Below are 20606 nucleotides of genomic sequence, written 5' to 3' on the forward strand. Positions count from 1 at the left end.
AATTTCAGATGAAACAACTGACAATGGATTAATCTCCAAAAATACAAGCAGCACATGCAGCTCAATATCAGACAAGCAAACAACCCAATCAAAAAATAGACAGAAGACCTAAACAGACACTTCTCCAAATAAGACATACAGATGGGCAATAAACACATGAAAAGATATTCAACATCACTCACTATAGGAGAAATGCAAATCAATACTACAGTGAGGTATCATCTCACACCAATCAGAATAACCATCATCAAAAATTCTACAAACAATAAATGCTGGAGAGGGTGTGGAGAAAAGGAAACCCTCTTGCTCTGTTGGTGGGAATGCAAATTGATACATCCATCATGGAAAACAGTGTGGACATTCCTTAAAAAACTAGGAATAAACTACCATTTTGTTGTTTAGCAGCTCGGTCACGTCTGACCCTTTGCAACTCCGTGGATAGCAGCAAGCCAGGCTTGCCTGTCCTTATGACCCAGAAATCCCACTACTGGTCATATAAGCTGTGGAAACAATAAATGAAACAGATAAATCGACCCCAATGTTCAATGCAGAACTATTTACAATAGCTAGGACATGGAAGCAACCTAGATGTCTATTCACAGATGAATGGATAAATAAGTTTTGGTACATATATGCAATGAAATATTACTCAGCTATAAAAGGAAATGCATTTGACTTGGTTCTAATCAGGGGGATGAACCTGGAGCCTATTATACAATATGAAGTAAGGCAGGAGGGGAAAGACAAATACTGAATATTAATGCATATATATGAAATCTAGTGGAGAAGGAAATGGTAATGCACTCCAGTATTCTTGCCTGGAGAATCCCAGGAACAGAGGAGCCGGGTGGGCTGCCATCTATGGTGTCACACAGAGTTGGACACGAGTGAAGCGACTTAGCAGCAGCAGCAGCATGAAATCTAGAAAGATGTTACAGATGAACCTATCCACAGAGCAGATATGGAGATACATACATAGGGAATAGACTTTTGGACACTGTGGAGGAGGGAGAAATGGGATGATTTGAGAGAGTAGCACTGAAACAGATACATTATCATAAAAAATACATAGCTAGTGGGAATATGCTGTATGACACAGGGAACCAGAACCCTGTGCTCTGTGACAACCTAGAGGGGTGGGCTGGGGAGGGAGAAGGGAGGGAAGTTTAAGAGGGAGGGGACATGTAAGTGATACACTATATGTGTATCATACACCTATAAGTGATTCATGTTGATGGATGGCAGAAATCATCACAATATTGTAACTATCCTTCATTAAAAACAATTTTTTTAAAAGAACCCATTTTACTCTTTCTTATGCAGACATTTATATATTTATCTATACACTTACAAACAAAAGGTAAGATTTTATTTTACTTTTTAAACCCTTCTATCACTATAGAGCTTCCCTAGCAGCTTAGAGGGGAAAGCATTCGCCTGCAATGCAGGACACCTGGTTTCAATCCCTGGGTTGGGAAGATCCCCTGGAGAAGGAAATGGCAACCCACTCCAGTATTCTTGCCTGGAGAATTCCATGGACAGAGGAGCCTGGCAGCCAAAGTCCATGGGGTCACAAAGAGTCGGACATGACTAAGCAACACACACACACACACACACACACACACACACACACACACACACACATCACTATAGTGGGTTGACTTATGTCCAGAAAAAGACATGTCCAAACCTCACACCCCCAACCTGTGATGAGACCTTATTTGGCAGTATGGTCTGTGGACATGAAACTAAGGATCTTGATTTGAAATCATCCTGGATGTATGGAGGAATCTAAATCCAGAAAAAGGAGAGAGAGAGAAATTTGTGACCTCACAAGCCCTCGTAGGATTGCTACCTAACTGCCTCTAAGATTAGCCTTTTCCCACAGACCTCAGAGAGGGGAGGGAGGGCTCAAAGCCCTGAAAAGTGCACAGCCATGACCCCACAGCAAAAGTCAAACAGAAGTCCCTCTGCTGAGGAGCCTGGCATCCCTGAGGAAGCACTGGTCTTCATGGAGTGGTGTCCTGGGGTCTGTGCACCTCAGCAGCCTCAGCTTAAGTGGCCTTAGAGGCTTAGCTGCCCAGGACTAAGGGAGGGTCCTTACCTGGTAAGAGGGAGGAATGGGACTTTGCAAGTGCCTTCTGCCCCACAGAAAGCCTAGTGCCCACCATCTGCCCTACCACAACGGTTGTCAATGTCTGGTAGCAGTCAAGGTTCATTTGTTTCCTTTCTGGATACTTGTCTTTAACACGGACAAATTCACTGCCTTCTGGTGTCATACGGTATACCTGGCTCACAGAACCTTTTTACTTAAAGACATTTGATGCTTCCAATCTCAGAATTCTGGTATTGATGGTGAATACACCTTATAGCATATTAAAACAGCTGTACCCAAACACACCATCCCTTCCTTGTTGGAATGCCAGTGCCGGATCTGTGTGGAAATCCTCAATGAGCCTGTGACACTGCCTTGTAACCACATACTCTGTAAAACATGCTTCAAATCAACTGTCGAAAAGACAAATTTGTGCTGTCTATTCTCTCAACGCTGGATTGCTTTCTGGACTTGCTTCCTCTTCACTTTCTGCCATAAGGGTGGTGTCATCTGCATATCTGAGGTTATTGATATTTCTCCTATCAGTCTTGATGCCAGCTTCTGCTTCATGCAGCCTGGAATTTTGCATGATATACTCTGCATATAAGTTAAATAAGCAGGGTGACAATATGCAGCCTTGACGTACTCCTTTCCCAATCTGGAACCAGTCCATTGTCCCATGTCCGGTTCTGTTGCTTCTTGACCTGCATACAGGTTTCTCAGGAGGCAGGTAAGGTGTTCTGTTATTCCCATCTCTTGAAGAATTTTCCACAGTTTGTTGTGATCCCCACCGTCAAATAGTTTGGCATAGTCAATAAAGCAGAAGTAGATTTTTTCTCTATAATTCTCTTGCTTTTTCTATGATCCAACAGATATTGGTATTTGATCTCTTGTTCCTCTGCCTTTTCTAAATCCAGCTTGTACATCTGAAAGTTCTCAATTCATGTACTGTCGAAGCCGGGCTTGGATAATCTTGAGCATTACTTTGCTAGCATATGAAATGAGTGCAATTGTGCAGTAGTTTGAGCATTCTTTAGCATTGCCCTTCCTTGGGATTGGAATGAAAACTGACCTTTTCCAGTCTTGTGGCCACTGCTGAGTTTTCCAAATTTGCTGGCATATTGAGTTCAACACTTTCACAGCCTCATCTTTTAGGATTTTAAATAGCTTAGCTGGAATTCCATCACCTCCACTAGCTTTGCTTGTAGGGCCCACATTCCAGGATGTCTGTCTCTAGGTGTGTGATCAGACCATCATGGTTATCTGGGTCATTAAGACCTTTTCTGTATAGTTCTTCTGTGTATTCTTGCACACCTCTTCTTAATATCTTCTGCTTCTGTAGGTCCGTACTGTTTCTGTCCTTTATTGTACCCATCTTTGCATGAAATATTCCCTTGGTATCTCTAATTTTCTTGAAGAGATCTCTAGTCTTTCCCATTCTATTGTTTTCCTCTATTTCTTTGCATTGATCATGTAGGAAAGCTTTCTTATTGCTCCTTGCAGTTTTTTGGAACTGCTTTCAGATGTGTATATCTTTCCTTTTCTCCTTTGCCTTTTGCTTCTTTTCTCAATTATTTGTAAGCCCTCCTCAAACAACCATTTTGCCTTTTTCCATTTCTTTTTCTTGGGGATGGTTTTGATCCCTGCCTCCTGTACAATGTTATGAACCTCCATCTACAGTTCTTCATGTACTCTATCAGATCTAATCCCTTTAATCAATTTGTCACTTCCACTGTATAATGTTAAGGGACTTGATTTAGGTCATAACTGAATGGCTTACTGGTTTTCCATACCTTCTTCAATTTAATTCTGAATTTGGCAATAAGGAGTTCATGACCTGAGCCACAGTTAGCTCCTGGTCTTCTTTTTGCTTACTGTATAGAGCTTCTCTGTCGTCAGCTGCAAAGGATATAATCAACCTGATTTCAGTATTGACGATCTGGTGATGTTCACGTGCAGAGTGTCTCTTGTTGTCGGAAGTGGTTGTTTGCTATGACCAGTGTGCTCATTTTTTGTGTGTGTGTGAAAGAAAATTCTGGTTCATGAACTAGAGCCCAGGCTTCTCCCTCCTTCCATCTTTAGAAAACCTCTGATTTGAGACTTTCAGATCTATAGTTCTGGCTCTAAGGGAGGAGATGTTTGAGAGTAAAGTGAGCAATGGGGAACTGTGGGGAGCAGCAGATGAAGCTTCCCTTACTCACTCCCCCCTCAACTCACCCTCTGCTGTACAGCCTGGTTCCCAATAGGAGTTGGGGACCCCTGCACTAGGGGATATCTGCCTACATTGACTACATTTTTTTTTTTTTTTTAAGGAGAGACTACTTTGTTTTTTTCTACTGTCATTGCAGTAAGCTACCAAGCTCTGTTTGGTATTTACTTTATATTTTCACGGTTTTTTGCTGCTGTTGTTTTTTGGTATGATCTCTCTGGAATAGGTTAGAATTAATTCTAGACATTTTATTATGTTTAGAATAGTCAGGTACTTTGCACAAACTTCAGAAAAGCCCCTATATTGCACCAAGTATTTAGTAAAGCTATGCTTCAAGAAGTCATCTTCCAGTCCATGGAGCTCAATTCTGGCCTGTTTCTCCCAGAAGCATCTGAATGACCCTAGACAAGTGTAGCACCTCAGTAAGCCTCAGCAACCTTGGAAAGTTGATGATTTTGGTATCAGACTCCCCTTGTGAGGAATACAGGGAAGAACAGATGCAATGTAGCAAGGACAGCACGTTTCCTACTGCTGGCCCTCCCAGTTCTCTGGGTCTGCAAAATGAAGGAACACAGTGTAATGTAGCTGATGCAGCGTCTGGCACAGAGAGTTCTCTGTGTTTGTAGCTACATGTATCAAGATCCCTAAGCCTCCTAATTCTAACTGGCCTCCTCTGCAGGGGTGGTACCCTTGGAAAGAGTTCCCTGGATGTTAGGTTGGTAGCAAACTCAGAGGGCAGTAAGTACAGGAAGTTAAGTCTCCTCTGGCCCCCAAGACTCTCCTCCTCTATGACCTTGGGGAAGGGACTTCCTGTTAGGACCCCATCTTGTTTGTGTGGCTGTGACGAAGTGGTCTGGGGCTTGCACTCTCCTACCTCAGCAGCCTTCTTTGATATTCTACAAGCTTCCAGCTCCAGACCCACAGATTCTCTTCCAGGGCAGCCTGTGAGGACGGTGGTGACAGATCTCTGCCTTCAGGCCACCCTATGGGTGAGTGGTCTGCATGAGACCTTCTCTTCAGATCCCCTCAAAGCAGAAAGGGTTCTGGGTTCCCTCCCCCACCCCAAACCACAGGACCTCACAACCACTTGACTGTCCTTGAAAGGTGGGAGAGAGCCCAGACTGACTATTTTCCTGTCTCTTGAGGAGATGGGCCAAGCGGGCTCTGACACACCCATCTCGATTCCATGTGGTAAACCTCCCCTCCGACGAAAATGGCCGTTGCTGACTTGAATTTTTCCCTGGCTAAGGAAAAGGCATGAGTCATGTTATCTTCTCAGGTCTAGGGTTTGGAGAGTGGCGAGGGTCACCTAGGTGGAGGGTAGGATTATATAAACTAATATTCTTTGGATTTATACTAGAGGTGGGGGAGGGGCAGAAAAACCCACCATTACTAATGGATATTACATTAACTAGTCAGGGTAAATTGTATTAGTCCGTAGAAGATTGTTGAGGCTTTATTGCCTGGCATGTGAACTATTCTGGAATGTTTGATGAGTATTTATGTGCATTGTTCTACGTTAATTAAATAAATTTGTTTAAGTTGTATTTTAAAATCCTCTTCCCTCTAGCTGAGATTTTGTCCTCCATTTTATGTGTCACTCAGTGATATGTGTTAAAATTTCCCACTGTGACTGTGGATTTGTCCATTGTTTATTTCTGTCAGTTTTTGCTTTGTATGCTGGCTTTAAGAGGCATACAAATTTAGAATTTGTATTACTATCTTCTTATTGCATTGAACCTGTTACCATAAAGAAATTTCCCTTTAAAGTGTACCTTTTACTGATATGGTTATTACCAGTTTTCTGAGGTTAATGTGGAAAAGGTGTACATTTTGCCATTTTTTATATTCTAATTTTCCTGATGATTAAATTTTGCATGTGTCTCTTTTCAGGAGTATTTGATGAGAGGTTTCTTGACCAGTCTGATAAAATGTCTATTTGGAGTATTTAGCCTGAATCTTTTAATATAAATAGATCTAATTTGGTTTATGTATATCATATTACTGTATATTTATTTTTACCTCATATACATTCCTTTCCCTTGCCTTTCCTTTGATATAGTTGATGTTTTATAACTATTAAATCGTTACTTCACATGGCTATCTAGTTAAACTTTCTTTTGCTGTTCTTGTAGTGTTCACTCTTCAGATTACAGTGGACATGTTTGCATTTTCACAGTCTAATGTTAGTTAATTAGTTCTTTAAAACTGCTCAGAGGATTATGGGACGTGAGACACTTTGATTCTCTAAACTGTCTCCAAATTTATTGTCACACATTATCGTTGTCTCTATATTTAAATCCCCAGAGGAAATGTCAATTGTGTTCTATAGCCAATACTCATTTAAATTTGCCTATATATTCCCAATGCCGTTAGTCTTTCTTTATAGCGTCTATGTGCCTCTGCTGCTACTGCTAAGTCACTTCAGTCGTGTCCGACTCTGGGCGACCCCATAGACGGCAGCCCACCAGGCTCCCCCGTCCCTGGGATTCTCCAGGCAAGAACACTGGAGTGGGTTGCCATTTCCTTCTCCAATGCATGAAAGTAAAAAGTGAAAGTGAAGTAGCTCAGTCGTATCCGACTCTTAGCGACCCCATGGACTGCAGCCTACCAGGCTCCTCCGTCCATGGGGTTTTCCAGGCAAGAGTACTGGAGTGGGGTGCCATTGCCTTCTCTGCTATGTGCCTCTACTAAGGATGATATTTCTTCTGCCCCAAAGAGTCTATAATATTTTAGATTGAAACATTTAGTCACAAATTTCCAAGTTTTTGCTACATGATGATGAAATGAATGTATATTCTTGTAAGAATGTTTCTCCTCCATTATACTTTTTTCTTAATAATATTCTTATACTGAGTTGATGTCTTGTTACTTTTGGAAACTTCTCAACCCTATTCTCTTCAAATACCTCTTCTCTACTATTCCCTCTCCTCTCTGGGACTCACATTAGCCATGTGTTAGATATACTCTTCGCATCACCTGTAATTCTCCATACTTCTCTTTTGGTATTCTCCATATTATGTCTCTCCAGACTACATTCTGGATCTTTACATCAGACTTATCTTTTATTTCTCTAATTCTTCCTTCAGGGAGATAGGTCACTTTGACCCTGGAACCATCACACCATGGTAGATTTAAGAGTATGTTTTTTGTCCTCCTAGAGCAGAACAGAAAAGTGAGACTTGGGGATGAAAAGCCACTTGTCACAGGCCACCTAGCCTGAACCAAGTACAGCAGGGTCTAACATCACAGACTACACTCTAGATCCAGACCCTTTCCCCAGTGCCTGTTTTCTTCTTAGCTGTGACTGATCCCTATCTCTCATTTCCTGAAAAATGGAGCCACAGTGAGGTCTCTTAGTCTTTACTTTTAGCATTGTGATACATTTCCGTTCAGATTATAAAGTCAATGATATTTCTTCAGTAGCCATGATATTTACTGAGGACTTCTGGTACTGTGACCATCAACCTGTTGTTGATGATTTTAGAGCGCACTGATAAAGTGAACCTTTTACAAAGAAGAGCACAAAGCTGGGGTATTTACCAAAGGCAACACAAATATTGGTCTGAACAGGTCACTTCCCAGCAGCACCATCTGCTTCCCATCAGAAGCACGTGATGCTCATATGGACAACCAAGCAAGACAGTAAGTGACCAGTCAGCATGACTGACATGTACCAACCAAAACCTTGTAGCTAAACATGTCATTCTTCTCTCCAACCTGGCAGAGTGAAAAATGATGGGACGAGGTTAATGTTTGAGCATTCTTCACTGTAGCTCTAATATCATTTGGAAAAATGTAAAGAAGACTTGCCAAGCCTATATGGACCACTTTGTTCTCTCCACTTCCCCACAGTGCTCCATATGCCATTCCACCCCATCATCAGAGAAGTAGTTTTCAGAAACAAGACCAAATGCATGTTAACATGGAGACAAAGCAAAAGCCTCCAGAGAGAAGAATGGAGAGAAACAGACAGGATAAGACCTTTGGGAGCTGGTTCAAGATCATAGTGAGTGTCCTGGCTAAATGGACCTAATGTGTAGAAGATGACAGACAGTCATGTTGGACTTATGTAGAGATGCTGGGAACTTTTCTGGGGAAGTGGAGTTCATAATCCATCTTATTACTACGAGGAATCTTCTTAGATCATCTAAGGATGAGTTCAGAGAAGCAACAGAAAGGAAACAGACTGGCTGCAAAGAGGAACATGGGAGAGCTTATCTAAAAGCAAAGGAGGAAAAAATAAAATAAAATAAAAGCAAAGGAGGAAACTACTGCCAGGGAGATGGAGGACTTCACCAGATTACGTGTTTGGCTCTAGCTGGGTGTAGGAGGAGGTTGAGTCTCTGGGGTCTGTGTCAGAGGGGCCGGTGAGGTGTACCTCATGTGGAACTTTATTAAAGGAAGTACCTGTGAAACATACTAACTTGATTTTTTCAGGAAAAGTATTTGAATGAAAAAAAAGGGGGTACCTAGAAAATCCATGTCTGGTGCCAAAGTCAGTGATAACAGATATTGTCCTATTTTCAAAAATGATTTAAAGCCTGATAAAATGTCCTAAAGCAAGACACAATTGTGTCTTACCTTAACCTTGGATTCTATTATATCAATTTTGTTTCCCATTTGTTCTTTGGCTCCTACATTGCCTTTGGTATAAAATATGATGAGAAGTGGCTGCTTAATTGCATTCTGAAGCAATTCAGTGTGCCCTTCATTCTAGTCAAAGTAAGAGAGGGCATGGAGGCGATGAAAGGAAAAGGGGTAGGTGGCAAGCACAGAGAATTCACTCTGGTCTCATGTTCTGTTTCTCCTGTCACTCTGAGAAAATGCAAGCCCAGTTCTTTGTAGAGAATGTCAACATTGCCTGTGCATTGAAGAATGTCAACAGCAAGATTTTCAGTGAGGATAATGAAAGAGTGTGTGTCAGGGGCTGACTAAGGATAAGAGGGCAGGGGAGGGGCATGGTCTTGCTTGATCCCATGCACAGATTTCCTGGAGCTTACCCAGCCCCTCTTGTGTTCTCTACAGATATCTATCTTTGTTGAACCCTGTGACACACCCCAGTCTGTGCAGAAGGCGCTGAAGTCTGAAAAGGTGGGACAGGTAATGCAGACTTAGCACAAGCTGTGCACTCATACCCAGACAGTCCTCTTCCCCAACCCACCCTCAGACTCAGAGCCACTGAACCCCATCCCTAACTCTGCAGCTTACTATGAACAAACCATAGGATGCCTGCCAGCAAGCTCTTGGTATCCAGAGACTCTGCTTTGGCCCTGGTATGGCTACAGCAGTAATTGTAGGGGAGGTGAGGGTAGAGGGTCTGTCTGGGTAGAGCACTCAGAGATGATATCATGGGGTATCACAGTTGGTGCTGTAAGTACACCAGCGTGGACCCTCTCAGCTTGTCTCCCTCATCCTGGCTTCCTGGAGACTTGATAACCTGTCATATTGGAATGACACAGAACTGTAGAAATGGCATGGCTGCTTCCCTTCACATCCATTCAGCAATCATGCCCAACTTGAGGACCTAGGCCCAGTGTTGGGGCTGATGGTGTGGGTGGTCAGATAGATCAGGTAGAAAAAGCAGATTTGTCTCAGTTATCCCCTTTGGGATCCTCACTCTCTTTTCTCATCATAGCTTTTGTCCTTGGACCTGAGCAACAAGAAGCCCTACCTGGTGCATGGCCTGTCCACCCTATAGAGAATGCTTCCACCAAAAACTTGAACCTCTCCAACACTGAGGCGAGGTGGGGCACCCAGATCCTCCTTTGAAAGAAATGTGGGAGGCCTCATGGGGTGGTGACAGATGAGCGGAAGTGGATTTGTAGGGAAAGGAAGGGTGTGGGTGCAGAGCCATCTGGTCCATGTGGGTATTCCCATAATTCCAGGTGAAGGCTTCAGGGGAGATGGACAACAGTCAGCAGCTGGAACCAGAAGGGATGTGTGCAGACAGAAATACTGTGTGCACCGCTTTCCGTGATAACCAGTATGAGGTCTTCCTCTGCCTTGTCTCTACACCCCTATGTCTCATCTCTCCCCTCCTCCGTCCACTCCATATTCATCCCCTTCCATCTCCCTCCCTACCTCCTGAGCCCCACCTCAGTCACCTCCCTGCCACAGCATCCTGGGCCTGAGGGCATCCCTGAGGTGTGTCCTGACTTTTTGAAAGAGTGCTGGACCCCCAGTGAGGCAGCAAAGCACCAGGCTCTCTCCCCATATCCTCTTCTCTCCACAGCCTTCCCTGGGTCCTGAAGGAAGGAAGGGAGGGAGAGAGGGAGGGGAAGAAGGCCTGCAGACTGGATTTGAAGTGCTGGCCCTTGTGGAACCAAAGAAGGGAGTCGGAACAGTCTGGCTGGGAGTTACCCATGGAAGGAGATGAAAGAGAGGGTGGTAGGAAGGAATGGAATAAACAGTCTCTCTCTGAGTCAGTCCATGGATTTGTGACATGGGTGAGATGACCTAAGAGCCCTGGAATGGTAGGATACTGGGCTCTGTGGGGGGGCACACAGGGCTGTGATGATGTAAGTGACTTGCTCCAATGAGGAAGGTCATGTCCACAGTTTCACGGACTTTTCTCTTTTGTCTTAATTTTGACAGCACCATCCTGGAATTGTTCCCCAGGTTAAAAAGCTTGGTAAGTGCATTCCTTGATCACAGACTCCTCTAAAGAGCACTGACAGTGCCCATAAACTACTCTGAAATCTATTAGGACCCATTCAAGTTCCATTTTTGAACTTGACCCTTAAATGTCCTGGGGGAGGGGGGCGTACCATTCTCTGTGGGAACCTGAAAAGGCTCTGGATCTTCTTTAGCCATGTGTGCCACAGGCTTCAGGTAAACCATGGAGGTGACTGAAAATGTAGTCCTACCACTGGCATTTCCAGGGACACTTTCTTCCCTGACCTCTGATCCCCAACCCATCCTGGGCCCATCCTTTTCCCTGACCATCCAGCACCACATGCTGGACTGCACTGCTGACTTCCTCTTCCCTCCCCTAGGATGGCCAGGAGACACTCTCAGGTTCTAAATGTGCTGTGGAAGCCCCCAAGTGCTTACCAATGTGTAAGGTGAGTACAGAGGATCCAGCAGGGTTCTAGGTGGTACAAGAGTGTGTGTCAGCCCTTGTCCAGAGGACTGTTTTAATTCCAGGGAAGTTTCTTTGGCTCTGATCAGGTGAACAGTCAAATCCTGCAATTCCTGCAGCAGTAAGTACCCCTGGGAATCTGAACAAGGGGAGGGCCAGGACAGGGGAGGCCACCCAAGCTCAGGTCTGCTCATGGGAGTTTTCAAGTCTTCTTTGTGCTTCAGACCACAGAGAGAGACTCGCCTCACTTCTTCCCTCAGCTATTACTTGATCCATGACTATGGAGATCCCTAGGAACTGCTGGGCTTTTATCATGAGGAGGCCTGCTTCTTCCTGACCATTCCATTCCACTCCAAGGACTCAGGCTTGTGAGTATCACAGCGTAGACTCCTCCCCCAGGCCATGTGGTTCCCCAGCAGATGCAGGGCAGCTCCTGCTGACACCTATGCTGGCCAGACCACCACCCACTGTTCCTCTGTGTCTCCTAGAAGCAGCATGCGTGCGCACTTCTTGGACAACAGGAATATGAAGATGCTCAAGGACCCCAGTGAGTGTGTGGTGGGAAGAATGGGCCGGAAAGGGTGGTAAGGGGGCCAATCACAGGCTCCATCGTGTGGCTGCCCTGACTTTCCCTTCTTCCCCTCCCCCACAGACCCACGTGTCCAGATGATGAAACACACAAAACATGACATTGTGCGTGCCCTCTGTGCATTACCCAAAACTCAGCATGACTTCAGCTCCTTTGAGGTGGACACACCTGCTCCTCGCTTGGTGGTGAGGGGCAGAAAGGCGCAGGTGGGAAAGAGGATGAGGGGTGACTGAGTACCTGGTCTCTTCCTTATCAGGAAACGATGTTCTGCTTCTCTGTCAGTGGGGTGTTCAAGGAAGGTGAGTGTGTGTAGCCCGCTCCCCCCAGATGCCACACTGCTCTCTCGCCTGGTCAGGCTCCCTCCCACCAGAACTCTTCCTTCCAGATTCCCTCCCCTCCCCAGCCCTCAGTCTTCCCACAGACAACCCAGGTCTGAACTGCGTCCATGTCTGCCCTGCCCACCCTGGGCACTAGGGACACAGGCTGTGGAGTTTGGTGGCTCCCATACCAGATCCTTACACTGAGAACCTGGGCTACTACTTAACCTCACAGTTTCCTCATAATATCCATCTCTTCAGCACCTGAGAAAAATGCATCCCATGAACTTGTGAAGTGGTTGTCATGGGGACATGTCACTGGGAGCAGACATCTCCTACAGTTGCCCTCCCCATTCCTGACATGCAACTCCCCATGTGAACAGCTATCCCCTCAGCATGAGTGTCAAGTCAGACCCTGACTAGGGAATGACGTGGGAGCCTGTAAACACGTCGGGTTCTTAGGGGGTACTCTTGCTTATTGTTTGTTGTTTGTTGTTGAAGTGGAAGGAATTTCTCAGGGCTGTGTCTGTGCCTTCACCCGGACCTTCACCACTACTCCCACCAGCTCTTCCAGGTGAGAGCCATGTTGTTGGTGGATGGCCCATCCAGCCTGGGCTCAGGGCCCTGGGCATGTGGATGCAGATCTTAGGCTGACTCAGTATTGTGGAAAGCCAGCGGGGAGATCCAAGGACCAGTCTAGCCTAGTGGTTAGGAAGAGCATGGGCTCTGGAATCAGCACATGGGTTCTCTCCTTGACCCAGTGCTCACTCTCTGTGTGACCTTGGTCAAGTCTCATCATCTGTCTGTGACTCTGTCTTCTTCTGAAAAAGGGGGATCAGACTGTACACTCCTGTACTGTAATGTACTGAGTTACTGTTCAGGGTAAATGTGAAGTTGTCCCTGGGTTGGGGAACAGACTGTCCATTGAGTGAAGCTGGTAGACAATCTCTCTGAAGGTGAGCTCTGGGCGAGGCGCAGCGGAACCAGTTAAGGAGCCTGGGGACAGACACAGGAGGGTATGGAAGGGATCTAGTTGCTGAGTGTTAGTGTGGAGCAGTCAGGATTGGGGTGCAGGTGGTCCATCCATAAATTGTCCACATGTGCATTTTTCCTCCAGTCTTTGTATAGTGAATGAAGAGCTGTTTGTAAGGGAAGCCAGTCCCAGTGAAGCTCAGCGTCTGCATTCTCCATCCCAGTGCCTACACTGTCGACCACGTTCATGTTCCGCCTCTCCCCTGAGTAGCAGGAAATGGTGTGGGCTTTCTCCTCCCAGTGTGGAATCACCTCCAATAGTCTCAGAAGTGACTGCTGCGTTTGCATGGAGTTGGGAGGGAGCTGGGAGGAGTGGACGAGTAAGTAATGGGAACTTGAATGTAAATTGTTTTCCTTGTTTATTTCAGTTATTTCTACCCTGAACATTTCATTCTTAGTACATAGTAAGCTACTAGTTGTTTTGAGCAGGCTTGTATCACTTTTGTGAGTTTGGTGAATCCTGCGCCTGTCTGTACAGACAGTTGGGTTTTCAGGCACTTTTATCTTGATACACTGGGCCTGAGGTTCATTCCACTCTGTATGTCACAGTAGATGTCCAGTGGGGAGCAGGGAAAATCATTGTTCCACAACATACCACCCAAAGATACCCCTTTAATGTTTTCATCTTCATTATGTCTTCCTTGAAGTTTGCTTATGTAGGTATAGGCATATTTGTGTATTTATCTACAGAAAATGAGATCTCATCGTGAGAGAGAGAAAAGGAAACCAGAGACAGAAACGAAGAGAAAGAGAGGCATGTGGCTGGATGGGGAAGTGAAGTCCAAGGATTGATTACTTAATCTTCAATGCCTTGAAACTTGAGTAAGATTAAAAGTTAATGTGAAGGAGCCATCCCATCTCATTTTTTACCCTAAAATTTTCCCATGTACTCATTTTCTTTCTTAACCTCTTATTTCTACTGCAGAGTAAAGAGATATTTCAAATGGAATAGTGTAAATTTTAAGCCCAATATATATTGAGTTATTAGTGAATGAAAGAAATACCATTGTATTTCAGTAAAATGGTAGTACTTTTAGTGTTTTGTCCCACATGGAGGCAGCAGATATTGGAAATTCTGGTGTGACATGGCTGGATGTTGCATGATCTGATACCCTCTGCAGTGTTGAATGGGAGACAGGTCCAACATTTTCCTATAAATGTATTAACATAAGGAGCAGTTCAGGAGCAGCAGTTAGGCAACACCACAGCTTACTGCCCTGTTGCCATCTCTCACTGAAATCACCAGGTGAGTCAAAGGCAAGCCTGTCTTCCCAGCATGGGGACTGGATCAGAGTCTGCTCACAGATATGATGTTGGGTACCTCTTAGGAGCTTCTGAGTCTCCCAAGAGATTAGAGTTCCTTCTCTCTTTAGAACTTTGAACTCCAGCCGTATCAGAGAGACTTTGCTTCCTTTCTAATGATATCTACTTTCTCATTAGGAGAACCATGAGAAATGACAGCGCCTGCCTTAGCCCCAGGCTTTCTCACTCACTCCTCAGGACAGCTCTGTGTTAGAGATGAGTCCCATTTCACAGATGACAGAGCTGCTCCTCTTATAGCTTCTGTCGCCTGTCCAGATAAGCAGGAACTTTGGGTGAGGTTCTGTCCCTTGCCCTCTCTGGAGGACAATGGAGCAGCCTCCCTTTTAGACTATGGGCTAGAGAAATGGTCACTTTGCTCTCCTGTGATATAACAGGCTCAAGGGGTACTCCCTCAAAAGCCCCTATTGATGAATATAATACTGCACAGACATGTGCACATGCATTCATTACCTAAGAAAAGAATTCATTATGTTCAGTTTCATGAGGAGATGAATTAGAATTAAAATGAATTGCCAGCATATCTACGTGTGTGTGTGTGTGTGTGTGTGTGTGTATCATCAGGCTGTGTGTAGGAAATGTATAATATCATTACTTATAAAAGCATAGTATGTCAGGTAAATATGTGGAGATGACATACCTCTGAGAGAAAGACATTTCCTTCTTTACCTCGGAGTCTCCTTTCCCTAGTGTGCAGGGCAACTTTTGAGGACTGGGGAAAAGAGAGTATCATTTGCATGTGGAAGCCCTTTAAGAATCCAGTCTGGAAGGTTCCACAGGGGCACTTTTTCTGATACCCAGAAGCAAAGAGCTGAGAGATGGCAATGGAAGGGCAGCTATGGTGGCCTTCAGTGGAGAGGAGCTGATCAGGGCAGAGTGCTTCAGCTAGGCACCTCCCTGGTAGCCTCCACGTCACCACTGTCTGCAGCTGAGAACCAGGAACGCTATTGGGTAAGAATCTTCCCTGGGTCGTTAGAGGATGGGCATAGGGCCAAGCACCCAGGGAGAGCCCAATGCTTGTTTGCATCCCTCACCTCCACACCCTTCACTTCCTATGTACTCCACTCTCAGTTGGGTTCATCCCTAACTTCTTGCTGATTACCACCTCCACCATTCATATTTTGGCTGAGTAGTAAGAAAAATAATAGTACACATAAAACTGAAAAAAACCCCATAAAAATGATAAAAGATACCAAGCACACATATTAGATAAATGACTAACTTATCAAGGTAAATCATTCAGCACATAATGGTTCACAGCATCAAATCCTGGTCTTCTGACTGAAAAGGCTCTGCCCATCACCTCTGTTTCTGTAGTGAGTGTACTTATGCGTTAGGACTGAGGCCAACACAGGTAAGGGACTCAGCACAGGTCCTGTGGTCAGCTGATGACTCTGGAACTGGAGATTTGCTTGATGACTTCTGTCTAGCTGACCTGTGCCTATTCTTTGCTCTCCTGTACTAATCCTTCCTTGGGGGTTCAATAAGAAGTTACTTCTGGTCAAACTAGAGTTTGAAAAAAGACACCAGAAAGTGTGAGGAAATAGGAATTGATGAGATGGAACCAACGTTTACTTGATGCTACATTTCCAGATACTTTTTCAAATCTCCTATTTAAGAGGACATAGGCAGAAATGTTCTGAGGTGATGCTAGTGGTAAAGAACCTGCTTCCCAATGCAGATAGACATAAGAGAGCAGGTTCGATCCCTGGGTCAGGAAGATCCCCTCGAGAAAGAAATGGCAACCCACCCAGTATTCTTGCCTGGAGAATCCCATGGACAAAGGAGCCTGGTGGGCTGCAGTCCATAGCATCGCATAGAGATAGACACAGCTGAAGCGACTTAGCATGCACACACAAGATGCAAGGTGGGCCAGGAGTAATACATCTCAAAGTCCCGTTGTATATGAGCCGTTCTCTGAGGTTTTCTCCTTTTCTTCTAACAAGTCTATAAGTAGGCGCCCGCAGTCCTGTTTTACAGATGGTCAGCCTCAGGCTGACAGAGAATGTAAAATTTCCAGGGTCAGATGCTTACCCTTTGCCCTCTGCACAGGCCAAACCAGCAGCTGCATTTTAGATGATGGATTTCCAGGGCTTAAAGACTGATCGTGGAAAATTCACCTGATGTAGAATCTAGGTTGTGTCATGCTCCCCACTGGACATGAAGATGATAATGGGGACGAAGTCCTACTCCCTGGGCCGGGAGGAATGGGTGTGGGGGCCACAGTGATTACCTGATTCCTGAGGTGCTGAACTGAACCCAGGAGGCAGCACAAGCTGTTACTCTTTGGAAAGAGGACCTGGATTGTAGGACAGTAACATGTTCAACTACTATATGAAACCTGTTTTACATTTTATCTCATTCAGCCCTACTCTTTTCAAGGCCAATATGCACTCACAAACAGTGAGAAAGAGAGTTTTTTGCGTGTGATTTTTTTTTATTTTTTTACTTTACAGAATTGTATTGGTTTTGCCATACATCAACATGCATCTGCCACGGGTATACACGTGCTCCCCATCCTGAACCCCACCTCCCACGTCCCTCCCCATACCATTCCTCTGGGTCATCCCGGTACACCAGCCCCAAGGTTCCTGTATCCTGCATTGAACCTGGACTGGCGATTCGTTTCTTATATGATATTATACATGGTTTAATGCCATTCTCCCAAATCATCCCCCAAATCATCCCCCTCTCTCTCCCACAGAGTCCAAAAGACTAAGCTTATTATACAGAGTGAAGTAAGCCAGAAAGAAAAACACAAATACAGTATACTAACGCATATATATGGAATTTAGAAAGATGGTAACAACAACCCTGTATGCGAGACAGCAAAAGAGACACAGATGTGTGTGAATTTTTTAAACTGAGATACAGCTGATGTAGGGCATTATTTTCAGGTGTACAGTAAAGCAATTTGGATATATATATGTATTTCAGCTTATTATCCATATATTATTATAAATTAATCAGTATAATGTCTGCACCTTACTGTAATTCCTTATTGGATACCCTTTTTGTGATAAAAGCTTGTATCTGTTAACCCCAAATTCCTGTTAATTAATTTCTGTCCCTCCCCACTCCCTATCCCCTTTGGTAATCATAAGCTCAGTTTGTCTGTCTGTGAGTCTGTTTCTGTATTGAATATAGATTCATTTGTATGATTTTTAAGATTCAACATATAAATGATATCATATCATAGTTACTTTCTCTTTCTGACTGACTTAACTAACTATAATATTCACTAGGTCTGTCTATGTTGCTGCAAATGGTAATATTTCATCCTTTTATGGCTGAGTGATGGTCCACTGTTTGTGTGACTGTGTGTGTGTGTGTATCATATCACATCTTCTTAAGCTAGTCATCTGTTGATGGGTACTTGTGTTGTTTGAGTGTCTTGATTACTGTAAATGGTGCTGCTATGAATGACAGTTTTCTCTTCTTCTGGCTATGTTCCCAGAAGTGGAAATGCTGGATCCTATGGTAGCTATATTTGTAGCTTCCTCAAGTACTTCCATACCAATCTCCATAGTGGCTGCACCAATTTAATTCCCACCCGCAGTGTATCAAGGTCCCTTTTCTCCACACCCTCTCCAGGACTTATTTGTAGACTTTCTGATGATAGCCAGTCTGACCCATGTGAGGCATAACCTCATTGTGCTTCTGATTTGCATTTCCCTAATATTTACTTATGTTGAGCCTCTTTTCCAGTTCCTCTTGGAGATCTGCATCTCTTTGGAAAAATATTTAGATCTTCTCCCCATTTTTTCATTTTGTTGTTTACCTTTTGTTATAGACTTGTGCATTTTGGATATTAAATCCTTGACAGCCACGACATTTCAAATATTTTTCTCTCATCCCATAAGTTGTCATTTCATTTTGCTGATGACTTCCTTTGCTGTGCAAACCCTTTTAAGTTTAGTTAGGTTCCATTTGTTTATCTTTGTTTTAATTTATTTTGCCTTGGGAGACTGATCTAAGAAGATATTGCTATGATTGTTTTGTCAGAGTGTTTGTTGCTTCTGGTCTCAGAATTCTAAGAGTTTATATTTAGGTCTTTAAACCATTTTGAGTTTATTTTGTATATGGTGCGAGGGGGTGTTCTAATTTCACTGATTTACATGTAGCTGTCCAGTTTTCCCAGCACCACTTGTTGGAGAGACTGTCTTTTCTCCATTGTACATTCTTGCCTCCTTTGTTGAAGATTAATTGACCATAGGTGCATGGGTTTGGGCTTCCCGGGTGGCACTAGAGGTGAAGAATCCTCCTGCAATGCAGGAGACGTGGGTTCCATCCCCGGGTCAGGAAGATGCCCTGGCAGAGGGCATGGCAACCCACTCCAGTATTCTTGCCTGGAGAATCCATGGGCAGAGGAGCCTGGTGGGCTACAGTCCATGGGGTTGCAAAGAGTCAGACACGACTGAAGTGACTTCGCACGCAGGCACACACTCGTGGGATTATGTCTGGACTCTCTACTCTGCCATTGATACATATGTCTGCTTTTGTTCCAGTATCAAGTTGCTTTGATGACTGTAGTTTCCTAGTATAGCCTGAAGTCTGGGAGGGTTATGCCTCAAGCTTTGTTCCTTAACTCAGGATTGCTTTGGTAATTCTGGGTCTTTTTGTAGTTCCATATAAAATTTTGAAATATTTGTTCTAGTTCTGTGAAAATGTAATAGGTTTTTTTTTATAAGGATTGCATTAAATATGTTGATATCTTTGGGAGGTATAGACATGTTTATAATATTAAGTGTTCTGATCTAAGATCATGGGATATCTTTTGAATTCTTTGAATTTTCTTCCAATTATTTGATCAAGGTTTTAGAGTTTTTATGTCTTGGTTAAGTTTATTCTTAGGTATTTTTGATGGCATTTTAAATGGGATTGCTGTTTTTGTGTGTGTGTGTTTTTTTTTTTTTTGCAATCTCTTTCTGATATTTCTTTATTAGTGTAATGGAATGCAAATGATTCCTATAGATTAATCTTCTATCCTGCTACCTTGCTCCGTTCATTTCAGGGAACAGAATGTAAAAGTTAAGTAACATGACCTAGGAAACAGCATTATTAACTACTACTTCAGGATTCATAAACGGGAGTTACAAAAATGATTCAGCATTTCCCATTTTATACTTTAACTGACATTCGACATCCCAGGAAGCATCATTATTCAGTTGTTCTTTTCAAAACAATGTGAAGAACATGCAAAACACTAAAACTCATTACAAAGTATTGGATACCCTCTGCATAACAACATTAAAAGCTGTGTAAACACCTGGAGATATTATATTCACATATAGATTTCTTAAGCTATAGAGTAGGTCAATGATATCAAGAGCACACAAAAACACTTGAAAAGAAAAAAAACTATGTAAATAAGTAAGAACTAAATCATATTACGTGAACAGGATTGTCATGATGTACCAAAAATATGATGCTATTTTTTGCAAAGAATATATATCAGCATGGGTGTATGAGTGTGATTAAATATGTTAGTGCATTACATGCAGAGAAAAATCTGGAAAGTAGGCACCAAGAAGTTAAGAGAAACTCATGTCTCTATTTTTTCCATATGTGTTAAACAAAGAGAAGTATTAATTGGTGACTTATCAACATATTAAGAGAAAGTTTTGTAAAACGGGTTTATCAACAGCTGAGTCACAAAAGAATGGTGTACAAATACATTCATTGACTTAGGTATTAAACAGATCTCTGTAATGATTATTCGGTGAATATGCATTGTCAAAGATAGAGAATGTTTTTATTTTATAACGTTGCCTTTCTAGGGTGTTTTCAATATGTAATTTACTGAATAAAATGTTGAAAATACAAAAAATTGCACCCTGATAAAGATACAACATTCATATATTCATTGTTTCAGAAGGCGTTGAAAACAATGTATTTGACAGTTTTCTATATGTGTGTGTATTTATATGTGTTTTTTGTCTCAAATTGTTTATATCAAT

The 20606-nt window shown here is 43.4% G+C and overlaps 1 protein-coding gene across 1 annotated transcript; it reads left to right on the top strand.

Annotated features, from left to right (window-relative positions):
* The first annotated feature begins 11883 nt into the window (after positions 1-11883).
* Positions 11884-14176, top strand: LOC147340854 (nuclear RNA export factor 2-like). Its single transcript, XM_086389679.1, has 6 exons — positions 11884-11935; positions 12041-12135; positions 12234-12276; positions 12796-12868; positions 13412-13646; positions 14017-14176. The coding sequence occupies exons 1-6, from the start codon at positions 11884-11886 to the stop codon at positions 14116-14118; spliced, it is 600 nt and encodes a 199-aa protein (XP_086245805.1). The 3' UTR covers positions 14119-14176.
* The last annotated feature ends 6430 nt before the right edge of the window (positions 14177-20606 follow it).

This window comes from Bos grunniens, chromosome X (assembly GCF_055505025.1).
Source record: "Bos grunniens cultivar Pamir isolate PY7600 chromosome X, Bosgru_T2T1.0, whole genome shotgun sequence".
Lineage (NCBI taxonomy): Eukaryota > Metazoa > Chordata > Mammalia > Artiodactyla > Bovidae > Bos > Bos grunniens.

What these genes read in the sequence shown, in the direction of transcription:
- LOC147340854 (XM_086389679.1), top strand. Translation starts at nt 11,884, where the DNA reads ATGCGTGCGCACTTCTTGGACAACAGGAATATGAAGATGCTCAAGGAC. An exon ending in ACTCCCACCAGCTCTTCCAG is followed by an intron (nt 12,869 to 13,411) that starts GTGAGAGCCATG and finishes TTTTTCCTCCAG; the next exon opens with TCTTTGTATAGTGAATGAAG. An exon ending in GAGCTGGGAGGAGTGGACGA is followed by an intron (nt 13,647 to 14,016) that starts GTAAGTAATGGG and finishes ATTTATCTACAG; the next exon opens with AAAATGAGATCTCATCGTGA.